Source organism: Papio anubis, chromosome 1, assembly GCF_008728515.1.
Source record: "Papio anubis isolate 15944 chromosome 1, Panubis1.0, whole genome shotgun sequence".
Lineage (NCBI taxonomy): Eukaryota > Metazoa > Chordata > Mammalia > Primates > Cercopithecidae > Papio > Papio anubis.
Genome location: NC_044976.1, coordinates 211,933,236 through 211,957,104, shown reverse-complemented (window position 1 = coordinate 211,957,104; position 23,869 = coordinate 211,933,236). Strand labels below are relative to the sequence as shown.

Below are 23,869 nucleotides of genomic sequence, written 5' to 3'. Positions count from 1 at the left end.
GGCTTAAAGATGGGTCGGTCTCTTATTTGACACCCAGGGGAGATAGATAGCTGGCCTTTGCTTGCTTAGAGGCTCAAGCCTTTCAATGCAGCATTTATTTCTTGACTACTGGTTTTGCCAGGCACTATGCTAGACACGAGAGACACATGAATAACTAAGAAACAGCTCTGCCCTCTAAGCTCATAAATTATGGACAATATACATATAAATACATATTTATAATGCGTTGTTAAGTGCAGCAACAGAACTGTGAGCCAGCTACAGGGGAAACACAGAGAAAGTAGCAATCAATACGGAGCAGGCAGAGGAGATTTTGCAGAGAAGGTGATTTCAGGTGTGGGTGTTGAAAGACAATTAGGAACGTGTCTGACGGATGCAGGGGCACCTATGTGATGTATTTTGAGAATGACAGTGTTTATGGATATAAATGAAAGATGAGGGATAGCAGAAGTGAGGAAACTGCAGAGAAAGGGAGGAGCCAGGTCAGGATGAGGCCATGCTTTTGCTAAAGGATTTTAAGCAAAGGAATAACCTAACCAGTTCTGTATTCGGAAGACAGCTTTTGTGACCACATGGAGATGGATGTAGGAAAAGGACAGGGAGACCGGTTTAGGCTCTATTGCAATATCTTAGATAAGGGATAATGAGCAGCTCAGTTAAAACCCTGGCAGTTGGAATTGAGAAGAAAGGGACATAATTGAATAATATTTCGGACACAATTCTGAAGGGACTTGGCAGCTGATTGAATATGGGATAGTGAGGGGAAGTAATCCCAGTTTCTGTCTTAGGTCCTGGTACTACCAGCTGAACATAGAAAACAGAAGAGGAGCAGCTTTAGGGGTGATGCTGAATTCTGTTCCACATGTTCACGTTATGGGTCTGTGGGAATCCCGGTAAGACGGCAGTGGCACTTGAAGGAGAGATTGAGGCTTGTATTAGGTTGGTGCAAAAGTAATTGAGGTTTTGCCATTGAAAGTAATGGCAAACACCGCAGTTGCTTTTGCACCAAGCTAATGCCTCTCATTGATTTCTCAGCTCAGACTTACCTTCTTGGAGACGCTAATTCTGGAAAAAGTGTTTCCTTGGAATTACTTTTGTAATGCCTCTATGATAAAGCTATTATCACGTGGGTTAACAGTCCATTTGGTGCTGGGCTTATTTGTATTTGAAACTCAACAGATTTGCAGGCAATTACACTCCACGAAACTATTGTCTCGGGTAATGGAATGTTCCCATTGAAGAGTTGAAACTCATTTTTTAAAACACTCAATGGTACTCGTGTCTGTAGTTGTTTTTTTTTAAGTTCTTACTATTTTGTGGGGGTGTTTCTCAGCACCCACTTTGATACAATGTTAGCTTGTATCAGCCCAGTCAATTCTTTTAATGCACACAAGCAACCTTCTATTTTCTTCCCTGGATGTTCCCAGGAAGATGACAGACATTCTTTCTCGTATCCTTCTAATTACTAGAGCTAATCTATGGCTTTTAGGAACAGTCCTTCATGTATACACTCTGCAAGATTATTTTGCCTTTGGGGAGAAAAACTTTTATATGATTTTTACCTTGATCTTTTTCAAGGCCCCATGCCATGTTATAGAGCATACCTATACTCATATTTAGTAATACTGGAGATACAAACCATTTGTTTTCTGATAGCATTAGATTACAACTAGCCTATGTAACATCGATCTACTTTTATGTTCTTTCTACTTACCGTGTATTGTCTCATTAATCTTCACGCTGGCCCTGTCCAAGGAGTGTCTTTTCCATTTGGAAATTGAACCAAAATGGAGCACTCACGATTTACTCAAGGACATACTTCAAATTCATATTGAAACAGAGTCCAGGCCAGGCGCGGTGGCTCACGCCTGTAATCCCAGCACTTTGGGAGGCCGAGACGGGCGGATCACGAGGTCAGGAGATCGAGACCATCCTGGCTAACACGGTGAAACCCCGTCTCTACTAAAAATACAAAAAATTAGCCGGGCGAGGTGGCAGGTGCCTGTAATCTCAGCTACTCGGGAGGCTGAGGCAGGAGAATGGCATGAACCCGGGAGGCGGAGCTTGCAGTGAACCGAGATCGCGCCGCTCACTCCAGCCTGGGAGACAGAGCGAGACTCCGTCTCAAAAAAAAAAAAAAAAAAAAAAAAAAAAAAGAAACAGAGTCCAGACTACCGTTTCTTTTGTCTTTCCAATTCTGTTTCTATCTACTTGTTTTCAATTCCTCTGCCGTTTTTGGTTATTTTTAATCCACAAGCAGTATATCTTACTCTTTAAATCTAGGCTTGGGAACTCCAGCAGCACCGGGATGTATTGCTAATTGAATTATCCTTTGGGGGCTCTGATTAAGCATCATTGTACTGCTGAATGTTAACGTGCTATTTTAGACTTACATTTCAGCTCATACTTGAACACTCTTCTTTATATCTTCTTCTGTCTCTTTTCTGTTTTTATGTGTCCTTTTTTTCTCTTTCCTCATGAAATCTCAAGGTATTTAGAGATTAAGAAAATAAAACATTCTCTTTTTACTCCTAATTTCTTCTTAAAAATAATCTTTAAGACTCAAATGATTTTACCATTGAAAAAGTGGTCAGACCTTGGATACATGTACATTGTTCATTTGATGGGCTCCATAATCTGAAATTCATACATGGAACACATGGATTTGATACAGTAGAGACTGCTAACCAAGAAAAAGAAAATATTTTAGATTTTAAACATGTAGAGTCTATTTAACTTTATTTTTTGTCAAAAATAGTTATAACTTTAGTTATTTGATCAAGTAAAATTACTGATAAATTCTGTTCAAGCCAAAGAGACTGCTGCATTTAACAGACTAAACCAGTTTGGAATTGAGAATATTAAGTAGAGAACATTATACTTTCACTCCAGGTTTACACAGCTGAACGCAGTACCGTATTTTAATTCCAACAGCCTTGTGAACAAGAATATACTTTTAACACAGCAATATGTAAGCAGTCCTTGCCCAGAATTTGGTTACAGAGGCAGACATTGAAGGATAGTTCTAGGATTCATCTCCAAACTCACAGGGATCATCAGCAGGGTTTGCCTTCTGCTCTGTCGGCACACCTTAACATTGAATCAGATGCCTGGTCATTCAGACACGTTCAAAGGCATCCAAGCAAACTAAGTGTGCTCCTTACTCATCAACCATCTGAGAATATCTTTAGAAATTGTGAGGTTATCAAGCCCATGCATCTTCAGTGTATCAAAATCCATGATTCCACTGAGCCCCAAGTAGCTCATGGGTGGGAATGAGTGCAGACTCCATTTTCTGCTCTGTGAACACGTCCAATTTAAATGCAAACACCTGCCCTTCCATGAACAAATCAGCAGTGCTTTCCTTTCTTTTTCCGCAGTTTTAAGTTCAATGTGCTTAGATATTTTTGCAACACCAAGTAAAATACATAATCTTGTGGGTTATTGAAATCAAACAGGGTGGTCTCCCAGAGTCCCTTAATTTCAAAAAGGATGATCTGTGAAAGCAGCTCAGTCAATGTTTTCAGCAAGTTTCTATCACTTCACTGACTTAATTAAAACAAATTGCTTTCAAATACTCCATAAACTGGGATAGCTAACAGTAGGAACATGAAGAAAAATCATAATCTTGGTTCTTCTCCAGCTCGTTATGTAACAAACTTGATTGGCTTCAAAGTTCAGAACACATTTTATTGTAGGAAATACTCTCACCAAAATAGTCATAGTTTATCTAAAACTCTGTCTTAGGAATCCAGCCAGTGTTGTCATTTTGTATTGTGTATGGATATCTAGTATTTACGGTACTTCTTTAAATTCTCTTCTGTCCTTTTTCTCTTTTTATATGTGCTTTTTTTCTCTTTTCTCATAAAATCTCATAGTATTTAGAGATTAAGAAAATAAAACAAAACATGGATGTCTAGTATTTACAGTATTAGATATAGAAGAACAACTAAACCTGAAGGGTCTAGCAAGGTGGGTGATATGTTTTATACCCATTTCACTCAGGAATTAACTTCCTAAGCATGAAAGTGAGTCAGTTGTGGGCTTCCAAGACCTTCACTTCCTGCTGCCTCTTAGGCAGCTGCAATGGGATTGGCTCCTCAGAAGTAGCCTAAATCTGAGGAAGGTCTCTTGTAACATGAAAAGAGAAAAGGACATCCTAGAGTAACCAGCACTGATTTTTTTCCCAAAATTATTTCTTGCAGTCTGCAACAGATCAAGGTTTGGGGCTGGGGCAGAGATGGAGGAATTTGCAGGTTTGGGACAGGAACTGAGAGGTGTAAAGGGTAGGTGCAGCTGGAACAGGGAGGTGGCAGATGCTCTGACATAGCCTCCCTGGGAAGGAGTCTAAGGAGATGAAAAGCAGACAGCCCAGGCCAGCTCCACCAGGAAGCCCTGGATAAGTTTAGTCCTATGTCATGTTGGTGCTTGGACTCTCTCACTGCTCAAAGAACCACTGTGGCCTGGAAGGGGATCTATAGTGTTTTTCGTGCCAGAGGCCTGGCCACATTGTCCTGGACAAGGACTGGTTTTTGAGGAGCCTGTTAACCTCAAAGGGGAGTGCCTGAGTCTGGCACCAGCGCCGCAGGATACAAGCAAGCAGAGCTGGGCTTTTGAGCACAGCTGAGATTTCTGGACACAGAAAAAGAAGACAGGGGCAGGAAAGGAAGATAAACTTTTTACTCGTTGGGTAAATGAAGGTAGACGTGAGTTTTAATTTGAAAAGTAGAAGAATGCCATCTAGTTTTATCCATACCAAAGCTGGCAGAGCCAGTATATCAATTACATTTGCCTCTCCTTCATCACCACCAGTATTGATATTTGTAGTGTTAATAGTAATAGTAGGAAGTATTATTCAGTGTTAATAATTGAACACCTATTATGTGGCTAGACTCTAATAGACGATTACATTTTTCTTAATTCTTGTAACATTGCATGGTCGGTTTTATGATTCTTGTTCTACGAAGGCTTGGAGGTGGGAAAAATGAACTATCTTGCTTAAATCCCCCTGGTTAAATAAGTGATGGCCCCATAATCCAAACCCAGGCCAGTAGGATTCTACAGCCCCTCCCAATTTTCTATTTTTTTTTTTCTTTCTTTGAGACCGAGTCTCGCTCTGTCGCCCAGGCTGGAGTGCAGTGGCGCAATCTCGGCTCACTGCAAGCTCCACCTCCCGGGTTCATGCCATTCTCCTGTCTCAGCCTCCCAGGTAGCTGGGACTACAGGTGCCCGCCACCACGCCCAGCTTAGTTTAGTAGAGACGGGGTTTAACTGTTAGCCAGGATGATCTCAATCTCTTGACCTTGTGATCCGCCCGCCTCAGCCTCCCAGAGTGCTGGGTTTACAGGCGTGAGCCACCGGGCCTGGCAGCCCCTCCCGATTTTCTTGGCCACAATCTGGTTTTTTCCTGGTGCATCGAGTTGGATCAATAAAATATTTATCATGAAGGGAAATGATTTTACATGGGCCTCAAATAAGCCTTGTTATCTGTATACTGGCTGGTGATTTTGCTTTGGGGAAGCAGCTGTGACTTTATGAGTCCTGTTTTCAGCTCTTCTTCTCTGGACCTACCCAGGAGTCTGTTCTGATTGTGCAGCCATAGTTCTAAGTGCTGGATGGGGATGCTGGCAGGGGTTTGTGCATGTTCCCTGGATGGCAAGACGTGTGGAGCAAAGAGCTTCTACACCTGGGCAACATAGCAAGACCCCATGTCTAAATTATTTTTTTTTTAATTAGCTGGGCATGGTGGCTTGTGTCTATAGTTCCAGCTACTCAGGAGGCTGAGGAGGGAGGATAACTTGAGTCTAGGAGTTCAAGGTCACAGTGAGTTATGACCACACCACTGCACCCCAGCCTGAGCCACAGAGCAAGACCCTATCTAAAACAAAGCTTTTACAAATGCATGAGAAAAGACAACTCAATAGAATAATGGACCAAAATATGAGCAGGTGAAATTCAGAATCCAGAGACCAACAAATACAAGTGGACAATAAATGCTTGAAAGATTGCTGAACTCACACATTATTATGGCCATACAGATTAGAGAAACATCACGATTCTGTTTTATGTCTATCAGCTTATCAAAAAAAGAAAAATGACTGGTATCATCGAGGGTCAGTGAAGGGCAGGAAAGCATCCCCTTTTGGGAGAATGTAGGTATAGCTTCTCTGGAGATCAATTTGGTATACCTACTAAATCTTTAAACATCTATACATGCAATCTCACTTCTAGAAATGCACTTTCAAGATACACTGACGTATCTATTTTTAGGATATTTATTGTGGCATTGTTTAAAATAGTAAACAAAGAGGCAATCCAGATGTCCATTTCCAGGAGGACTCTTAAGCAGTTTACAGCTAATCAGTCTAGTGTGGCAGTTAAGATCGCGGACTTCGGAACCAGACTGCCTGAGTCTGAATCATGGCTTCACCTCTCACTAGCTGTATGCTCTTGAGGAAGTTATTTTTCTTCTCATGTCTCAGTTTTTTTCATCAGTAAAGGGGATAAGAAATAGTACCTATCTTATAAGGTTGTTGTGAGTCATGGTTGAGTTAAAATGTGTAAACCACGTGGAACCTGATGCGTAGTAAGCATTATGGAAGTGTTTACTGTGGTTGTTATTGTTATTATTATTTTGTGAAATACCATTGTCATCACAGGAATTGGTGGGAAAAAGTATATGTGTGTGTGTGTGTGTGTGTGTGTGTGTATATATATATGTATATGTTTACACATGCTGATATTGACCCAGAATAGTCCATCATAAAAACTGTTAAGTAAAAAGTAGAATGTTTCAGAACAATGTATATGGTAAAATCTAATTTAGCATAATAAAAATTAAAATAATGTTTGTAAAGGTTTGCAAATATAGGCACAAAACTGTCCACAGTAATTTAAGAGTAAGTTATTTCATTAATTTGAGGAGTGAAATGGCAGTGAAAAGTAAGGAAAGGCTATTCTATTTTATTGTGCCCCCAAATTACTTGAATTTATTTGCTACAAGCTCATCTCACTTTTGCACTGAAAAAAAAATAAGGATAATTTACCTATCTGGCTGGCATATTATGAGGCTATTACATACAGTTTGTCTGTATATTAGGTGTTGATCTAACCCTCATATTGGAAAGATTATCCAGTAGCTTCCAGCATAACTTAAAAATGGCTCTGTTCAAAATTAGGTTAGAGCCCATCACAAAGGCTTAAAATCAATAAATCACTATGAAAACTACCATTTGGGGACGTGAGTTGTTTTGGAACTCAAAATACTTTGGCTCTGTTAAAAGACCTTGTTATGAAAATAACAGATTTTCATTTCCTCTCTAATTTTATAACTCTTGGCACTCCAACTTTTGTTTTGCTGTGAAATGTTTGAGAAGGAAATGAGTGTACACACAGTTTTATTTTCCAAAATAAATACAATTTTAATTCTGCCAAGAGATTGTAGGGCTCTGTGACATAGAGATATTGCCTTGGGGGGGTGGTTCTACTGGGGGCACAGTGGAAGGGGCTTTCTTCAGAGCTCCGAACTCATGCATGAGTACCTAAGTCACAGATAGACTGAAACAGCTTATAAACTCTAACAAAGGCCATTTGGGGAGGGTGCTTCTCAGGGATGCTTGGGAACCCTTGTTCAGTAGTAACGACTCCCATGCACACACACCACCTGGTGGGCCCTCATGGTAACTTCAGTGATTGTGTCTTAGGAACGCTGGTTCTGTTGTAATTTGAATTTTCCCATCATTACACAGTGTTGAAAGGTCAAGTTAATGGAGAAGATCATATTTCTGTATTCATAACTCTGCTAGTTCCATTCTTTAGTGATAAGGGATGGGATGAGGTAATTGTCAAATTGCTATATTTGGTCAAGAAATGAGATTGCTATAGGAATTCTAAGAAGACTACTTTTACTCTTTTTGGAAGAGCAAAGGAACTCTTTACTATAAAAACCATAAAGCTTTTTTTTTCTTGCTTGTATTTAAAATGTTGAGAAATTTAAGCAGTACAAAAGTTCACTGACTACTATAACCACTACCTAGAAGATATCCAGAATTGACAAGTGTTAACATTTGGTAACACTGAATATACATTGTCATTTTTAACTAAAAATAAACAATACATTGCAAAGAAAGTTTCTTCTAATAAAAATAATTTATGTATTTATTAAATTTTTTTATAATTAGCAAGTGAGAATTGTTACAATGTGATATTTTGACATGTATTTATATTGTGAGATCATTAAATTAAACTACTTAACATACCTGTCACTTCACATACTTATCTTTTTTATGGCGAGGACATTTAAAATCGATTATTCTCACAATTTGGAAATACATTATTGTTAACTACAGTCACTATGCTGTGCAATAGATCTTTAAAACTTATTCCTCCTAACTGAAACTTGGTAGTCTTTGAACTACATCTTCCTATTTCCCAACCCTCCCCACCCAGCCCCTGGTAACCACAACTCTATTTCTATGAGTTCCATTTTTTTTCTTTTCTTTTTTTTTTTTTTTTTTTTTTTTTTTGAGATGGAGTCTCGCTCTGTTGCCCAGGCTGGAGTGCAGTGGCGCAATCTTGGCTCACTGCAACCTCCGCCTCCTGGGTTTAAGCAGTTCTCTGCCTCAGCTTTCCAAGTAACTGGTATTACACTTGCCTACCACCACACATGGCAATTTTTTTTTATTTTTTATTTTTAGTAGAGACGGGGTTTCACCATCTTAGCCAGGCTGGCCTTGATCTCCTGACCTCGTGATCCACCCGCCTCAGCCTCCCAAAGTGCTGGGATTACAGGCATGAGCCACCGTGACTGGCCGTGCCTGGCATTTGTGAAGAACAGCAGAGAGGCCAGTGTGGCTGCACTGGACAGAACAAGTGTGAGAATAAAAGCAGAATAAATGGAAAAGGGGAGAGATTAGTGGCAGGGCCCAGGAAACAAGATCATGCAGAGCCTCCTGGGCCATTGTTAAAACTTTAGCTCTTACCCTGAAATAAATAGGAAGCCATTGCAGGGTTTCAAGTAGACAAGTGACATGATCTGATTGCACATTGTGTTTGAGAATCTATTATAGATTATAAGGTGATAAGAGTATAATAACGGAGACCAATTAGGAGTCTATGTAATAATCCAAAAGAAAGGCCATGTTGGGCTGGATCAGACTGGTAATAGGGTGCAGGTGAGAAAGGTTCTGCTTCTGGATTTATTTATGTATTTTGAATGTAGAGTCCGAGTGATTTCCTGAGAGACTAAATTTGGACTGTTAATGAAAGAAAAAAGTCAAGAAGATTCCATTTTCTTAATTGAGGTGAAATTCACATAGCCTAAAATGAGCCATTTCAATCAATGTACAATTCAGTGGCAATTGGTATGTTCACGATGATGTGTGGTGATCACTTCTATTTAGTTCTAAAACATTTTTGTCACCCCTTAAGGAAGCCTCATACCCGGAAAGAGTCACCTGCCATTTTTTCCTTTTCCAAACCTCTGGCAACCACAAATATAATTTCTTTCTTTTTTATATTATTATTATACTTTAAGTTCTAGGGTACATGTGCAAAACGTGCAGGTTTGTTACATATGTATACATGTGCCATGTTGGTGTGCTGCACCCATTAACTCGTTTTTTACATTAGGTATATCTCTGATGCTATCCCTCCCTGCTCCCCCTACCACATGACAGGCCCCAGTGTGTGATGTTCCCTGCCCTGCGTCCAAGTGTTCTCCTTGTTCATTTCCCACCTGTGAGTGAGAACATGTGGTGTTTGGTTTTCTGTCCTTGCGATAGTTTGCTCAGAATGATTGGGAACACTATGCAGCCCTAAAAATGGATGAGTTCATGTCCTTTGTAGGGACATGGATGAAGCTGGAAACAATCACAAATATAATTTCTACTTCTGTGGATTTACGTATTCCAGGTATTGCATGTAAAGGGAATCACACAAGATGTGACCTTTTGTGTCTGGCTTCTTTCACTTAGCATAATGTCTTCAAAGTCTATCATATTGTAGCATGTGTCAGCACTTCACTCATCTTTACGGTGGGGTGCCATTTCACTGTGTGGATAGACATCACGTTGTGCTTCTCTATTCATTCATCAATGGACATTTGGGCTGTTTCCACTGTTGACCATGGTGATGGTATGGTGATGAAAATGTATGTTTGTTTCAATCCTTGTTTTCAATTCTTTGGGGTATATACCTAGAATTGGAATTGCTGGATCACTTGGTATTTCTGTGTTTAACCTTTTGAAGACCTGCCAAACTGTTTCCACAGTGGCTGTCCTATTTTACGGTCTCACCAGACTGACAGAACGAGGGTTTCCTCACCAAGTTTTGTTATTTTCCATTATGCTTTTAAATTTTTATTAGAGCCACCCTTGTGAGTTTGATTACAAAGCTTTTGGCTACAAAAATAGAATTGCCGTAACTGAGGTAAGGAAAGCTATGCGCTAAATAGGGAAGAATGGGATGATCAGCGTTGAGTTTGGGCAGGGTGAGATGCCTCCTAAACATACAGGTAGCACTGTTGAGTAGACATTGGAAAGATGAACAGATTTGGGCTGAAATATAATATGGGAGCCACTGGCACTTAGTTGCCATTGAAATCCATGGAACTAAGGTAACATAAAGGGCTCAAAGGTACTCCAAAATTAAGAGGTTGGGTCAAAAAGAAGGGACATGTGAAGTGGACAGAAAAACAAGAGAGTTTGATGTACTGAAAGGGCAAGTGAGAAAAGTGTGTCAAGGAGGAGGAATGAGTGACTATGTGAAATGTGCCAAAAGATTAAGTATGATAAAAACTGAGAATTGGGGTTTGGACTTAGCAGTGTGGAGGCCATGGGCAACCTTAATGTCAGCAACGTCAGTGGAGAGGTGGGGAATGGAGGTACTCGGTATAACTGAATGATAATACTTTCCAGATATCGCCACACAGGGAAGGGAAGAAATGGGACAATGGCTGGTGGAGAATATGGGAAGAATGGAAGGCCTTTTTTGTTTCCTTTTTTTTCAATATGGGAAAAATAATAGTAATTCTATATGCTAATGAGCATGATCTAGTGTAGAGTAAGAAAATTGATTTTTTTTTTTCATAGAAGAGGGTGTAATTGCCAAAGAGATGTCCTGAGTGGACATGAGGATGGGATACACATACAAGTAGAGGAACTGCCTTGAGGTGGGAGTGTGGCCAGTTCATTCTTGGTCATAGATGGAAAAGCAGGTTCTAGATTCTTACTCAGATACTGGAAAGTGGGAAGAGAAGGCAGTGTGGTCTGTGGATGTGAAGTAAGAGGAAGACCTTAAGCTGGGAGTAAGAATGAGAGAGAAGGTGTCAAGTTTGGGGAGAGGTCAAGGAGTGTGAAATAACCCTTTGGGAGACTGGATGACTGAATGGAGTAGAGATAAGAAGCCTGATTGCTTGGGAACATTAGGAGTCCACTTGTGATGCAGCATGAATTTGGAGTTTGTTTTTCCCTAGCCTTGCCAGGCTGCACCAATTCAGCAGTACAGAGTTGGAGGTATTGAAGGTTGGACAACAAGCAAGTGCAACAAAGCAGGAGAAGGGGATGGGCATAGAGAGCATGGACAAGCGAGTGTCTCTACTGACTGGGTTTGACTTTAAGCTGGATAAAGAGGAAAGAGACACTATCATGTGCTGTAGTGACATGGCACTGTGATCAATGGATTGCCAATCCTAATGGGGCCAAAAAATGGTTGAAGTCACAGTACCACAGAGAGTGCAAGGAAAAGATACGAGCTTGTGGGAAGAGTGGGAGGCATGAGATTGACATACGGAGCGTTTGCAGGTAATGATAATGACACGGAAGCGAGTAGTGGAGGCAGCGTGGAGGAGAAGGGTATTGAAAGCGATGGTTCAAGGAAATGAAGCACCAGTGTGTTGGAAAGATCATCTACATATACGGTGACATTTTTAGAATCAAGGCACAAGTAATGTTGGAGACAGTGACAGTGAGAAAAAAGGAATTGACCCAGGAATCAATGGATAATGGTGCCACTGAGGAGTATTGGATGATCTAGTCTGATGACAGCAGGAGCTTCTTTTGGGAGAAGAAAGGGAGAATGAATGGTCTCAAAGTGGCAGTGAGGAGCATGAGGATATCTATGCAGACCTCATCTGGTGGCACAAGGTCTAAGGGAGAAAACACAGCCTCCCCTAGAGAGGGTTACAGTCCAGGCAGTGGCTCTGGGGAGAGTCAGTTTTCTTCCTTTTGTCTTTTTTGTTGTTGTTGTTGTTGTTTAATTTCAGCTTTTAGTTTAGATACAGGGGGGTCCATGTGCAGATTTTTTACGTGGGATGCTGAGGTTTGGAGTGTGGATCCCGTCACCCAGGCGGTGAGCATAAGTAGTTTTTCAACCCACGCCCATTCGTCCCTCCCGGCTCTAGTAGTCCCCAGTGGCTTTTGTTCACATGTTTTATATTCAGGTGTGCTCAGTGTTTAGCTCCCACTTATAAGTGGTTTTCTGTTCCTGTGTTAATTCATCTAAGATTATGGCCTCTAACTGCATCCATGTCCCTGCAAAGGACATGAATTTGTTCCTTTTTATGGTTGCATAGTATTCCATGGTGTATATGTACCACATTTTCTGTATCCAGTCTACCACTGATGGGCATTTAGTTGATTTCATGTCTTTGCTATTGTGAATAGTGCTGTGATAAACATATAAGCGCATGTATCTTTTTGGTCAACACATGCATTAGTCTTGGCAAAGAATTTTTGGCAAAGCCCTCAAAAGCAATTGCAGCAAAAACAAAAATAGACATTGGGACCTAATTAAATGAAAGAATTTCTGCACAGTAAAAGAAACTGTCAACAGAGCAAACATACAACCTACAGACAGGAGAAGATACTTGTAAACTATGCATTTAACAAAGGCCCAATATCCAGAATCTGTAGAGAACTTAAATCAACAAGCAAAAAACAAGTAAACCCACTAAAAATGGGCAAAGGACATGAACAGACACTTCTCAAAAGACAAGCATATGGAAAAATACTTAGCATCTCTAGTCATCAGAGAAATGGAAATCAAAACCACAACGAGATACCATCTGACACCAGTCAGAATGACTATTACTAAAAAGTCAAAAAACAACAGACGCTGGCAAGGCTGGGGAGAAAGGGAATGCTTATACACTGTTGGTTGGAATGTGAATTAGTTCAGCCACTGTGGAAAGCGGCCTGGAGATTTCTCAAAGAACTTAAAATAGAGCTACCATTCGACCCAGCAATCCCATTAGTGGGTATACACCCAAAGGAAAATCAATCATTCTATTAATTTTCCATTAGAACAAAGAGGAGTAGGACAGGTTGAGGAATAGTTATTAATGGACAAATTATTTATTGTATGCGTGACTTTTTAAAAATAAAAGGCAATGTGGTATTTGAAATCAAATTATTAACACGATCGCAATCCTTCCTGAACATATGACCTGTGACTTAGAGAACTAACTACGGCATACGATAATACACCTCCAACAGAGTCCCAGGACATAAAAGGCCTTCACCTGTGTGTTGAATCAATTAATATAATATATCATTGTGCCAGGTTGAGATCAAGGGGGATATGGCAGAGACTCAGAATTTCTAAGAAAATGGGATATTCCCTGTCAGGGTTCTATTCTATTCAATAAGCTATTTATTGAGAACTGAGTACCTGCTATGTGCCGATATTGAACAGGACAGATAAAGTCCCTGCCGTTTCTTGAGACAGAGTCTCCCTCTGTCACCCAGGCTGGAGTGTGCCAGCGCGATTTTGGCTCACTGCAACCTCTGCCTCCAGGGTTCAAGTGATTCTCCTGCCTCAGCCTCTTGAGTACCTGGGACTACAGGTGCATGCCACCATGTCCGGCTAATTTTTGTATTTTTAGTAGAGATGGAGTTTCACCACCTTGCCCAGGCTGGTCTGGAACTCCTGACCTCAGGTGATCCACCCACCTTGGCCTCACAAAGTTCTGGGATTACAAGCATGAGCCACCGTGCCTGGCCTCTGCTTTTTTTAAATGGAGCTTAAATTTAAATGAGTATAATTCATGGACATAAGACTAGATTTTTAAATGAAGAGACTTGTGCATGATTGGGATATGTTGGCAATATTACTGAAAATCTTATTCAAAAGTGTGCTCATTCTTATGCATAACTGGACCTTTTCACAGCCCCATTACACTTGAGGATGTGTGTGTATGTATGTTTGTGTTGTTTATATGTTTGCATAGGGAGGAGCAGAAGGCAGTAGATAGAGAGGAGTATGATGCTTTTATTATCTTCTTCCTTCCTCCTCTCATTCTCAAGTCACACACCGGGGCCTATCATGGGGAGGGGGGAGGGGGGAGGGATTGCATTGGGAGTTATACCTGATGTAAATGACGAGTTGATGGGTGCTGACGAGTTGATGGGTGCAGCACAGCAACATGGCACAAGTATACATATGTAACAAACCTGCACGTTATGCACATGTACCCTAGAACTTAAAGTATAATAATAAAAAATAAATAAATAAATAAATAAATAAATAAATAAATAAATAAAAAGAAAGCCTCGAGTGTTGAGCGTGGAATTATAAGAAATTATGAAGTTTGATTCTTCTGATTTTGTAATTTTGTAATCACTGATTTTATAATTCACTAGTCCTATTTCTATAGATCAAAGAGTACCATGTGGGTAAGTGGATGGTGGAATTTATTTAGAGAAACAGAGTAAGTGAGAGTGTTCTCGGCAGCTTTTGTGGTGGTTTATCGTAGAGATTTTCCTTTCTGCAAAGCCAGAGACTTCCTTGTTTTCCCATTCAACTGCGCATACGGAAGGAATTAGGAAACCGTGTTGTGGACGCAGTGATGGGCAGAGATTTTGGTAACCTGAAGAGCACTCACTCCTGAAGGGATAGTAGCTTCTGGACTCCAGGTCTGTGTTCCAGTGTGGAAATGCAAGCCCACAGGGGTCAGATCTTCTGATGTTTCGAAAGAAATCAGAAAACTAGATTTTAATGAAGTTCCCCCCACTTATTTTTTTAATGTTGGGAGCTCATTCTACCATGTTCACAATGCAGCAGAAGCCAAATAAAATATTCATCCCGCAGGTGGCCAGTTTGCAGTCTCTGATACAGATCACCAGCAAACACATGGTACCATTTATAATGCCTAATACCAATCATGAATAGTTCACACAGTAATTCTGAATATGCAAACTCGCTTGCTGATTTGTGCACTGAGCCTGCAGATGTTTTACTCTTCCCCACTTTAAATCTAAATAGATATTGTTTTCTTTTTAGAGTTCTTTAGGGTAGCATTGTCCAGTAGAAACTTGTGCAGTGATGGACATGTTCTAAATGTGTGCCTTTCAGTCCAGTCGCCACCAGCCACATGGGACTCTTGAGCCTTTGAGATGTGGCTAGTGTGACTAAGGAACTGGATCTTAAATTTTATTTAATCTGAATTAGTTAAAACTTAAAAGTAAATAGTCACCTGTTGCTAGCGGCTAGCAAGCCTTATCTGAAGGTCTTTGTACCATTCTCATCCCCTCAGAAACCCAGCCCAGAGTCACTGAATGGAACCAAACTGATGCATTACTTTGACTGCAAGGCAGAGTAAAGAGGGAAGGGAACAGATCCACTCCAACCTTGGTTGGGGTCAGGAGACAATTCCATGTACCTAAATATATGAAGCTTATAAATCAAGCTGACACTTTCTTAAATAAAATATGTTCCCATCCTCCTACCTGTGAAGTATTTCTTTGTAATGTCTTGGAAGGGCAGGTTCAAATTTAGAATTCCTGGACTCCCAGGGCTCTGCCTTGGAGCACAGTGGCATGGGGGGAGCTGGCCCTTCTGTCCCCACCCCAGCTCTATCCCACACCACAACTGGTGTAGCACACCTGCCTGGACAGAGTGGAACCTTACACAACTGCAGTTCCAGGACCATGTTTGGGACACTTCTGTTGATCAGATCTGTCTCCTCCCTCATGGCTGTAGCTGCATTCGACTTTAAGACACCGTACACAGCCTTGTAGAAATGCCATATAAAGTGAGCTCCTGTGTTGATTTGGTCAAGAAGCTCCCCTCTGGGACAAGTGCTATGATCTGGGTGATGCCTTCTGGGAGCCCATGTAAGCGCCTACCTCATTGCCTACAAATTGAAGGATAATCACTTTTCTAAACGGGCTTGCGCTGAATTCTTCAGAGGCAAATTAGAACTGAAGCTGGCTGCTGCCTTTAAAGTGTGTAAGACCTGAAACAAGGAACGGGTACAGGTGAGACTTTGGTCAAAGGTTAATAAGGAGAGTTCACTTCGTTAAGCTGCTTGTTTCACCATCACTGAATCTCTTCAGCAATCTGCCTCAGAAGACTTCTTACTTGGGGCAGTCATTTATGTCAAAAAAAATTGGGACTTGGAAGATAAATTACAGGTTGCTTTTAATTCAGGTATTAATCAATCCAGTGAGCTCCATGTGAGGAAAGTCATTATTAAAAAATCAAGTATCTTAGTGCTTAGAATGTGCATCTGCATTATCTTCATCTGAATAAAACCTTTCAAATGATTTGCAAATGCTGGCATTACAATAGGTAAAAGAGATTAAACGTAACAGTCACACTCTATGCACACATAGGTGTATGTGAAAAACTTGAGCAGTTTGAGTTGGAGGGCAGCTTCCGAAGCTTATTTGGAATAATTGATTGATCACATTCGTTTCTGCTTGGAGGCGTTTACACCCATATTTTTAACAGGTGATTAAAAAGTCATTTTGTTACCACTTGGAGAAAAAGCTGGAGAACTATACCCTGATTGTGCTCGGGCTCCCTCCTGTGGTAAAAAAGAAGAACAGGCACAAACATAATTCCTGACAGCTGAAGGAAAGAAATAGCTGGTCCCAGGGATAGATCCGGAAAGGGTAAACTGTGATGATCCGCAAAGATTCAGGGCATCCGGACAGCTCTCTCTGTAATTCAGGATTGTCTGGGAAACAAACTTCATGCTTTCCGTTAGAGAGTTTAGACCCTGGAACACACTCTGATCTACAATGGCTGCTACCCTACTTAAGGGCACTCACATTTTCCCGCTCTCCTTACTTCCCTTTCTATTACAGCCACTTTTCAGTGTTAGAAACTCTTTTATGATTTCATAGTTCATAATACCTTAATGGAAATTAATGTAAATATTTTACTGATGAAATATGTTTTCCCCTGTGTCTCTTTTCACATATGCAAATGCTTAGCAATCTTGGGTGGTTTTAGAAAGTGACGGTTTCTCTTTCTCGGTGCTTTGACCTAATTTTTTTCTCTGCCAACATCAATGTAAGTCTATTGAAACAGAAACCTTTGAAACATTATTAGAAGCTGAAAGGCATCCCTACATGCTTTATGATTCTTAGACTGAGTGGGTTTGCTTGAGATTAAATTTGCTTTTTCTTTTTTTTTTTTTTTGACACAGAATTTTGCTGTTGCCCAGGCTAGAGTGCAATGGCGTGATCTCGGCTCACTGCAGCCTCTACCTCTCAGGTTCAAGCAATTCTCCTGCCTCAGCTTCTCGAGTAGCTGGGATTACAGGCGCCCGCCACCACACCTGGCTAATATTTTTGTGCTTTTAGTAGGGACGGGGGTCTCATCATGCTGACCAGGCTGGTCTCAAACTCCTGACCTCAAGTGATCTGCCCGCCTTGGCCTCCCAAAGTGCTGGGATTATAGGCATGAGCCACCGTGGCTGGCCTGAGGTTAAATTTGAAAGTATCATCTTGTCCGTGTGACTCTTTCAAAGGTTCTCTAATCACCAGCGCATGTTGAGCTCTCCTAGCCCTGCTGCCTGAATTAGCTACAACTGTGAGGCTGAGGAGGAGTGGGTGAGGCTAAACATATCCAATGGCCAGGCAAAATACATAGGCAGTACGGGAAGATAGGACTAGGGGTTAAAACTGGTGATGGGAGAAACAAAGAAAGATAAGCCATTCATAACACTTTTCTCGGTTCTTTTATGAGAGAGGGGTGGGCAAGTGTCATTCTGCAGCTATGGGATAAGTAGGAGCCTATGCCTCTTCATTTTCTCTAAATTCTATCCTAAAGTGGAGCCCTAAATTGTGATAGTAGGGAATGGGTGTCGCAGTGGCCATAGGGAGCTTCCAATCTCTAGGGACTACCTTTTTGGAATGGCAAGTACACTTTTCATTAATGCAGGACCAGCATTTGAAAATACTGAATAGGTGAACAATGAATACTCTGTGGAGGGAGGTGATGGTGTCTTGTTGGGCTTCTCAGAGACATTTCAAAGGTCTTCTAAAGGTACAATAAAAATTTCATTAAAAAGATAAAATGGATTTGGTCATAAGAAAACACTAAATGAAATAGTTATTACTCACATGCATTTTGTCTTAGCCTATTTAGGCTGCTATAACAAAATGACCGTAAACTAGGTAGCTTACAAACAGAGAAACTTATTTCTCATGATTCTGGAGGCTGGAAAGTCCCAGATCAAGTCACTGGCAGATTTGATGCCTGGAGGACCTGCTTCCTGGTTCCGAGATGGTGCCTTCTCCAGGTGTCCTCACTTGGGGGAAGGGCAAGCCATCTCCCTTGGTCGTCTTTTATAAGAGTACTAATCCTGTTCACGAAGGCTGCCCCCTCTTGATCTTGTCACATTCTAAAAACCCCACCTCCTAACACCATCAAGTTGGGGATTAAGTTTCAGCATATGAATGTGGAGGGGGCCACAAACATTCCGACAATTGTGAAATTTGTAAAAGGATTTAAAATTTCCCCTTTCACCTTTCCATGTTCAGAAGAGTGGGAATAGCTTTCTGCTGAGCATTTTGCCTGCTTGGTCTCAGACTTTTCATTGCTGTACCTGGATTTCTAGTTGTTAGGGGTGTGTGGGAAGACAGCACCGAGGGGGTGCAGAGGAAAGGACTGGCTTTCCGAATGTCCTCATCGGGGTGGGGGGCAGGATCTGGCTCTGTCACCCAGGCTGGAGTGCAGTGGCGCAATCTCAGCTCAGTGCAACCTCCACCTCCCGGGCTCAAGCCATCTGCCCATCTCAGCCTCCCAAGTAGCTGGGACTGCAGACGCACGCCATTACACCAAGCTAATTTTTGTATTTTTGTAGAGATGGAGTTTCACCATGTTAACCAGGCTGGTCTGGAACTCCTGGGCTCAAGTGATCCACCCACCTCACCTTTCCAAAGTGCTAGGATTATAGGCGTGAGTCATCGTGCCCAGCCTGGATGTCCACATTTTTTAATGAAGGTATACAAACTACTATGTTATAGAAAAGTCCGAGTTTTTTTCTGGTCCTCACTCTCCAGAACTTCCTAACTTCCTTGCTGATGGTTTGTGAGGCCAGGTATTAATGAACTGGTTGTAATTCAGTGTGTTCTGACAAGATCAAGCTAAGAAGTATAACGATTTTGATAATAAAAGTGCCAAACAATTCTTCATATCAATAGAATCCTGGTTGACTCAACAGGCAGATGATGATTCAGAAATCCTTCCTCCTAGTCCCTTGTTGTTTCTACTAGGTTAACTTATTTGAAAAAAAAAAAAAAAAAATCCAAAATGCCAGTACACTATGAGCATTTCTCATTGCAGAAAAAGCACTGATTCTACATCTGCTTAGGTTTGTGCAGGGCCCTGACACAAACAGAAGGATGGTGCACCCCCATGATTCATGTACTTCCCGTCTTCAGCTTGCCATTCAGTCCTGTTGGGAGGATCAAGGGAGATGGCACAGACGTCGAGGACTGAGCCCAAGCCCCTGTGGGGACAACAATAAAAACCATTCCTGGAATGGAATGTCCTGTGTGCGAAGGCCTGGAAGTATTGGTGAGCACGGTGATTTGAGGATACTGCAAGGAGTTCTTTGTGACTAAAGCATAAGGTACTGGCAGGAGCATGGTGGGAAAGGAAACTTTAAGGAGGTCTTTCATGAAGGACCTTAAATGCTGTGGAGAGTAGTCTCAGTTTTACCTCACAGCCAGTAGGTTGCCATTCAAGAATTTTAGACTGGGTGCGGTGGCTCAAGCCTGTAATCCTAGCCCGTTGGGAGGCTGAGGCGGGTGGATCACCTGAGTTCAGGAGTTCGAGACCAGCCTGGGCAACACAGTGTGTTTTGATCTCTACCAAAATACAAGAAATTAGCTGGGCATGGCAGCATACACCTATACACCTATAATCCCAGCTGCTCAGGAGGCTGAGACAGGAGAATCTCTTGAACCTGGGTGGTGGAAGTTGCAGTGAGCCAAGATCGTGCCATTTCACTCCAACCTGGGCAACAAAGCAACACTCCTCTCAAAAAAACAAAAACAAACAAAAAACAGAAAAGAAAAGAAAGAATTTGATATAGGAATAACATGCTTACAATCTGGCTACATGGTAAGATACCTAAACATAAACAATAACATAACCAATGGCATCCAAGAAGTGTCTGAAGACAATGTATGATTCAGTGTTAAATGGTTGGGACAGTGTTGAGCGACAGTCATGGAGAAGATAAATTGCTGTAAGTTAAGGCTATCAGGGAACTCTTCCTGAAGGAAGAAAGAATAACGCTACAGCTTGAAGACCAGATAGAAGAAAGGGAGACGCTTCATTGATGCTGTGGTAGGGGATTTCTGTGTGCACAAAGATAAAGGCTAATGGAAAAAAGCAGACAATGCTTTTTTTTCCTGGTCACATTGCAGTAGATGTTGCCACATCTTCCCACGAGGCGGGAGGTATAAGTGGGCATGGCCCAAGGAACAGTGGAAACGATGTGGCTGAGTGTTTCTAGAGAAAGGACCTCAGGATGGGATGATGAACTGAGAATCCACGTTAGGCAATGTTGGCTTATTCCAGCTTCGGGACAAGTGTTAAACACTCCAGAGTTTCAGAGTATTCACTTACTGAATTCATTTAACCCCTTAAAGGGGTGTCTAGAACCTACTCAGTGCAAGCATTGAGCTACATCGTGGCCAGATATCTCTCAGATGGGCACCTAATTTGCTTGCCATAATGGCTTCTCTATCCTGAAAGACCTTTCCCCAGAGGGTGTGAAAATTTCTTTGTTTTTCTGGGACTGTTGATTCACAGCTACTCCTTGATGCCATCACGCCTGATAAATGCCATGGACTCTTCTAAGAAATCAGAACCCTTGGCCATCAGCACGAATCGTATTCCTGGGGATGAATTTGCTCTAGAACAAGTATTTAGCTTTGCTGGAAGTTATTCCTGCCCTTTCTTGGCCTAACCATACAAGGAGATGTGAATTTTTCCTTTTTGATAAGAGGAAAAGCCATAACAAAAGGAACCCAACCCTAAGCCTGGAACAAATCAGTCTCCGAGCAAAAGGAGTGTTACCAATTTGTGGGACTTTGCCAACATTTCCAACAGTAGTGGGAAATCAATATATTAACTCAGCTAGTAAATAATCCTACAATGGAGCAGGTGCTGCCTTGGGGATACAGATGTGAACAAAAGAGCATGGTACCTGCCCTCCTGAAATTTACAGATGGTGAAGGAAAGGCAAGTAAACAATTTGGCAATCAACAGATGTTTTTGCTTATGTGTACTATTTTTCTAAAGAGCCCTGGTCTGAGCTTTGGGTGAGGTTCAGCTGCTGCTGTGTGCTAGCTGTGTGATTGAATTCTTCTGAGATAAATTTTTAAACGATAAAACGTGACCAAAGCGCAGGAAAAGCAAAGAGCCCCGTGGTTTAATATAATTGAGCAGCACAGGCTAGATTTAAAGCATCTGAGAAGACAGGGGTCCCTGCATTTGAAGAACTTTGATTATACTCTTCAAGCTAAAGCTGTGCACCTCACACTGCCTTGATGAGTAAAGAACTTTTCTTTCCACCTGTTCAGATTTGACAGCGCTACGCCACATGATTTAGTCTGGACTTAGCAAACACCCACCGATGACCGAGCTGCTGTAACCATGGAGTGCTCGTCAGCATTGCCCCTCTTCGCTCGTCTTTGTCTAGGCAGGATTCTCCTTTACTCTGATTGGAATCGCAGCCGTTTCTGCTCAGGTTGGAGGTGTGTGGACGCCGGCACGGTGCCTGCCTCCCCTGGGTCAGCTCGAGATCTTGCTATCATTTCATTCCACAAGCAACACAACTCCTGTCAGTGTAAAAGGAAAAGAGGGAGAAACATAATTGAACATAGCAGTCCCCAGTGCTTGCTTAAATGCTCAATGAGGGGCCTATGTTTTTAAGAGCACATTCTAGGGGAAATTCTGAAATTGCAAGCTGCAGCCCTTTCTCTCTTCGTGCTCAGTCTGGCTGATTTCCAAAGCACTGAGGCCAGCAATTGAGGGACTGAAATGTAATCGGTGGTGATACGTTGGTGCCACATGAAACATTCTCTGCCTCCAAAGGCTCCAGAGGCTGTGGGAAGCAGCACATCAGCGAGAGCTCCTGGCTGCTGGACTCCGCAGGGAGGGAAGGAAGATTGGTCACAATGGTAAGAAACTCTGGAGTTTTCTACAGACCTAGTGTGTTACCTGGTTAAGAATACGTAGCCTCTGCTGGTGAAAATGGCTGTTGGTAGCATGAGCCTGAACAGTCACCTGAGCTCTGAGGCACTGTCCATGTTTGATTAGAAGGGCAGGAACACTCTTTTCACCAGAGCACTGATTTTTTTTCTTTGAAAAATGATTCATGTCAGAGGTAATGGTGCCTTGTAATTAATAAGGACTGTTTGCTGGGCTCTGTGGGGGAAGGACAGTCCTACGGTGACCTCAGATGTGAACCCCGATTCCTGTAGTCTCTGAAGTGCGCTCTTTCCTCTGAAAATAATTGTAATTTCCGTGAGATTCTTCAAAGAAATAGTTGTCTGTGTTCTCGATGTGTTTGTGTGGGGGTACCAATCCATTCATGCTTAAGCCGCTGGCTTTGAATTGTCGCCGTTGCCGTGAGCTTCGCTGTTTGCTGGAGGCATGAAGAATTACTAGAGCAAAGTTCCACGTGATTTTTATTTTTCTTTTGAAACTATCATAGGCAGCAACAACAGGAACCCAAGTTTTCAAAGAAAGAACGATCTGACTGTGGAGGAAGTTTGTTTGATTCAATCCAGTAAAGCAAACGTTGCCAGGGTGAGGTGATCCTTAATGTAAACATGAGGTCTTTGGAGGAGGCTTTAGAATTCACCGTGGTAGTGACAATGTGCTTATCTCCTGGTCTCTGCTCTCTGCGTGTCTTTTCCAAGTGTCTCCTCCCAATCACCCATGATACAAGGAGGAAAACACGGGAGATGGGAGGAAGAACTGGCGTGTAACAGTGGGGCCACTAAACATTTTCTCGAAAGGATTAATGGACGAAGGACATTGATAATAAATAAGATTACATAACGTTGAGGAGAAAATAAAGCCTATTACTGTTGAGAGAGAATGCCTGAAATATACTTATTTGACTGCACAGCTGATGTGTGGGAAATGATTTTTCTGTTTATAATCCAGATGAATGAAGAGACTGGTGATGAAGGGAGGGTGGGAATTTTTAGAAGTGAGTTTGCCTTTCCAACCACTCAGAAAGGGGGAAATTGGAAACCAGATCTATGGGAATCATTCATCTCATTCCTTGCCTTCACGCACCATCCCTAGATCACTCCTAGGGACACAGACCAGAGAAATCACTGCCAAGACAAAGGTCAGATTTTTCCCTCTTTAGTTGACACCTGGTACCTCTTATCTCATCTATTTGAGCAGTTCTTAGCTGTTGAGAAGTCAAAATAAACTCACCTGTTTCTCCATCAGCAGGATGGGTCAAAATAAATAATCCGCATATCTAGCATGAGGATTAAATGGGACTCTGAGTGCTTTGAAATGTTTTGCCTGAATGCTTGAGGCAGAATCATTCCTTTCTTCCCTTCATTAGCCTGAGAACATTCCTTTAAGGATTATA

General features: G+C 41.7%; 1 protein-coding gene across 3 annotated transcripts in view; it reads left to right on the top strand.

The window, feature by feature from the left end:
- PLD5 (phospholipase D family member 5) overlaps positions 1-23,869 on the top strand; it is a 422,185-nt gene that overhangs the window by 43,367 nt on the left and 354,949 nt on the right. Inside the window, exon 1 of one of the 3 annotated variants that reach the window (XM_017953347.2) lies at positions 20,272-22,430. The exons of 1 other annotated variant lie outside the window; for it this stretch is intronic. Coding sequence is in view for 1 of the 2 variants with exons in the window: in XM_017953343.3 (XP_017808832.1) it covers positions 22,428-22,430 (3 nt within the window). In the remaining variant the exon portion in view is untranslated. Of the gene's footprint in view, positions 1-20,271; positions 22,431-23,869 lie in introns of those variants that run through there. One more of the 3 variants, XM_017953343.3, reaches the window with a different exon arrangement.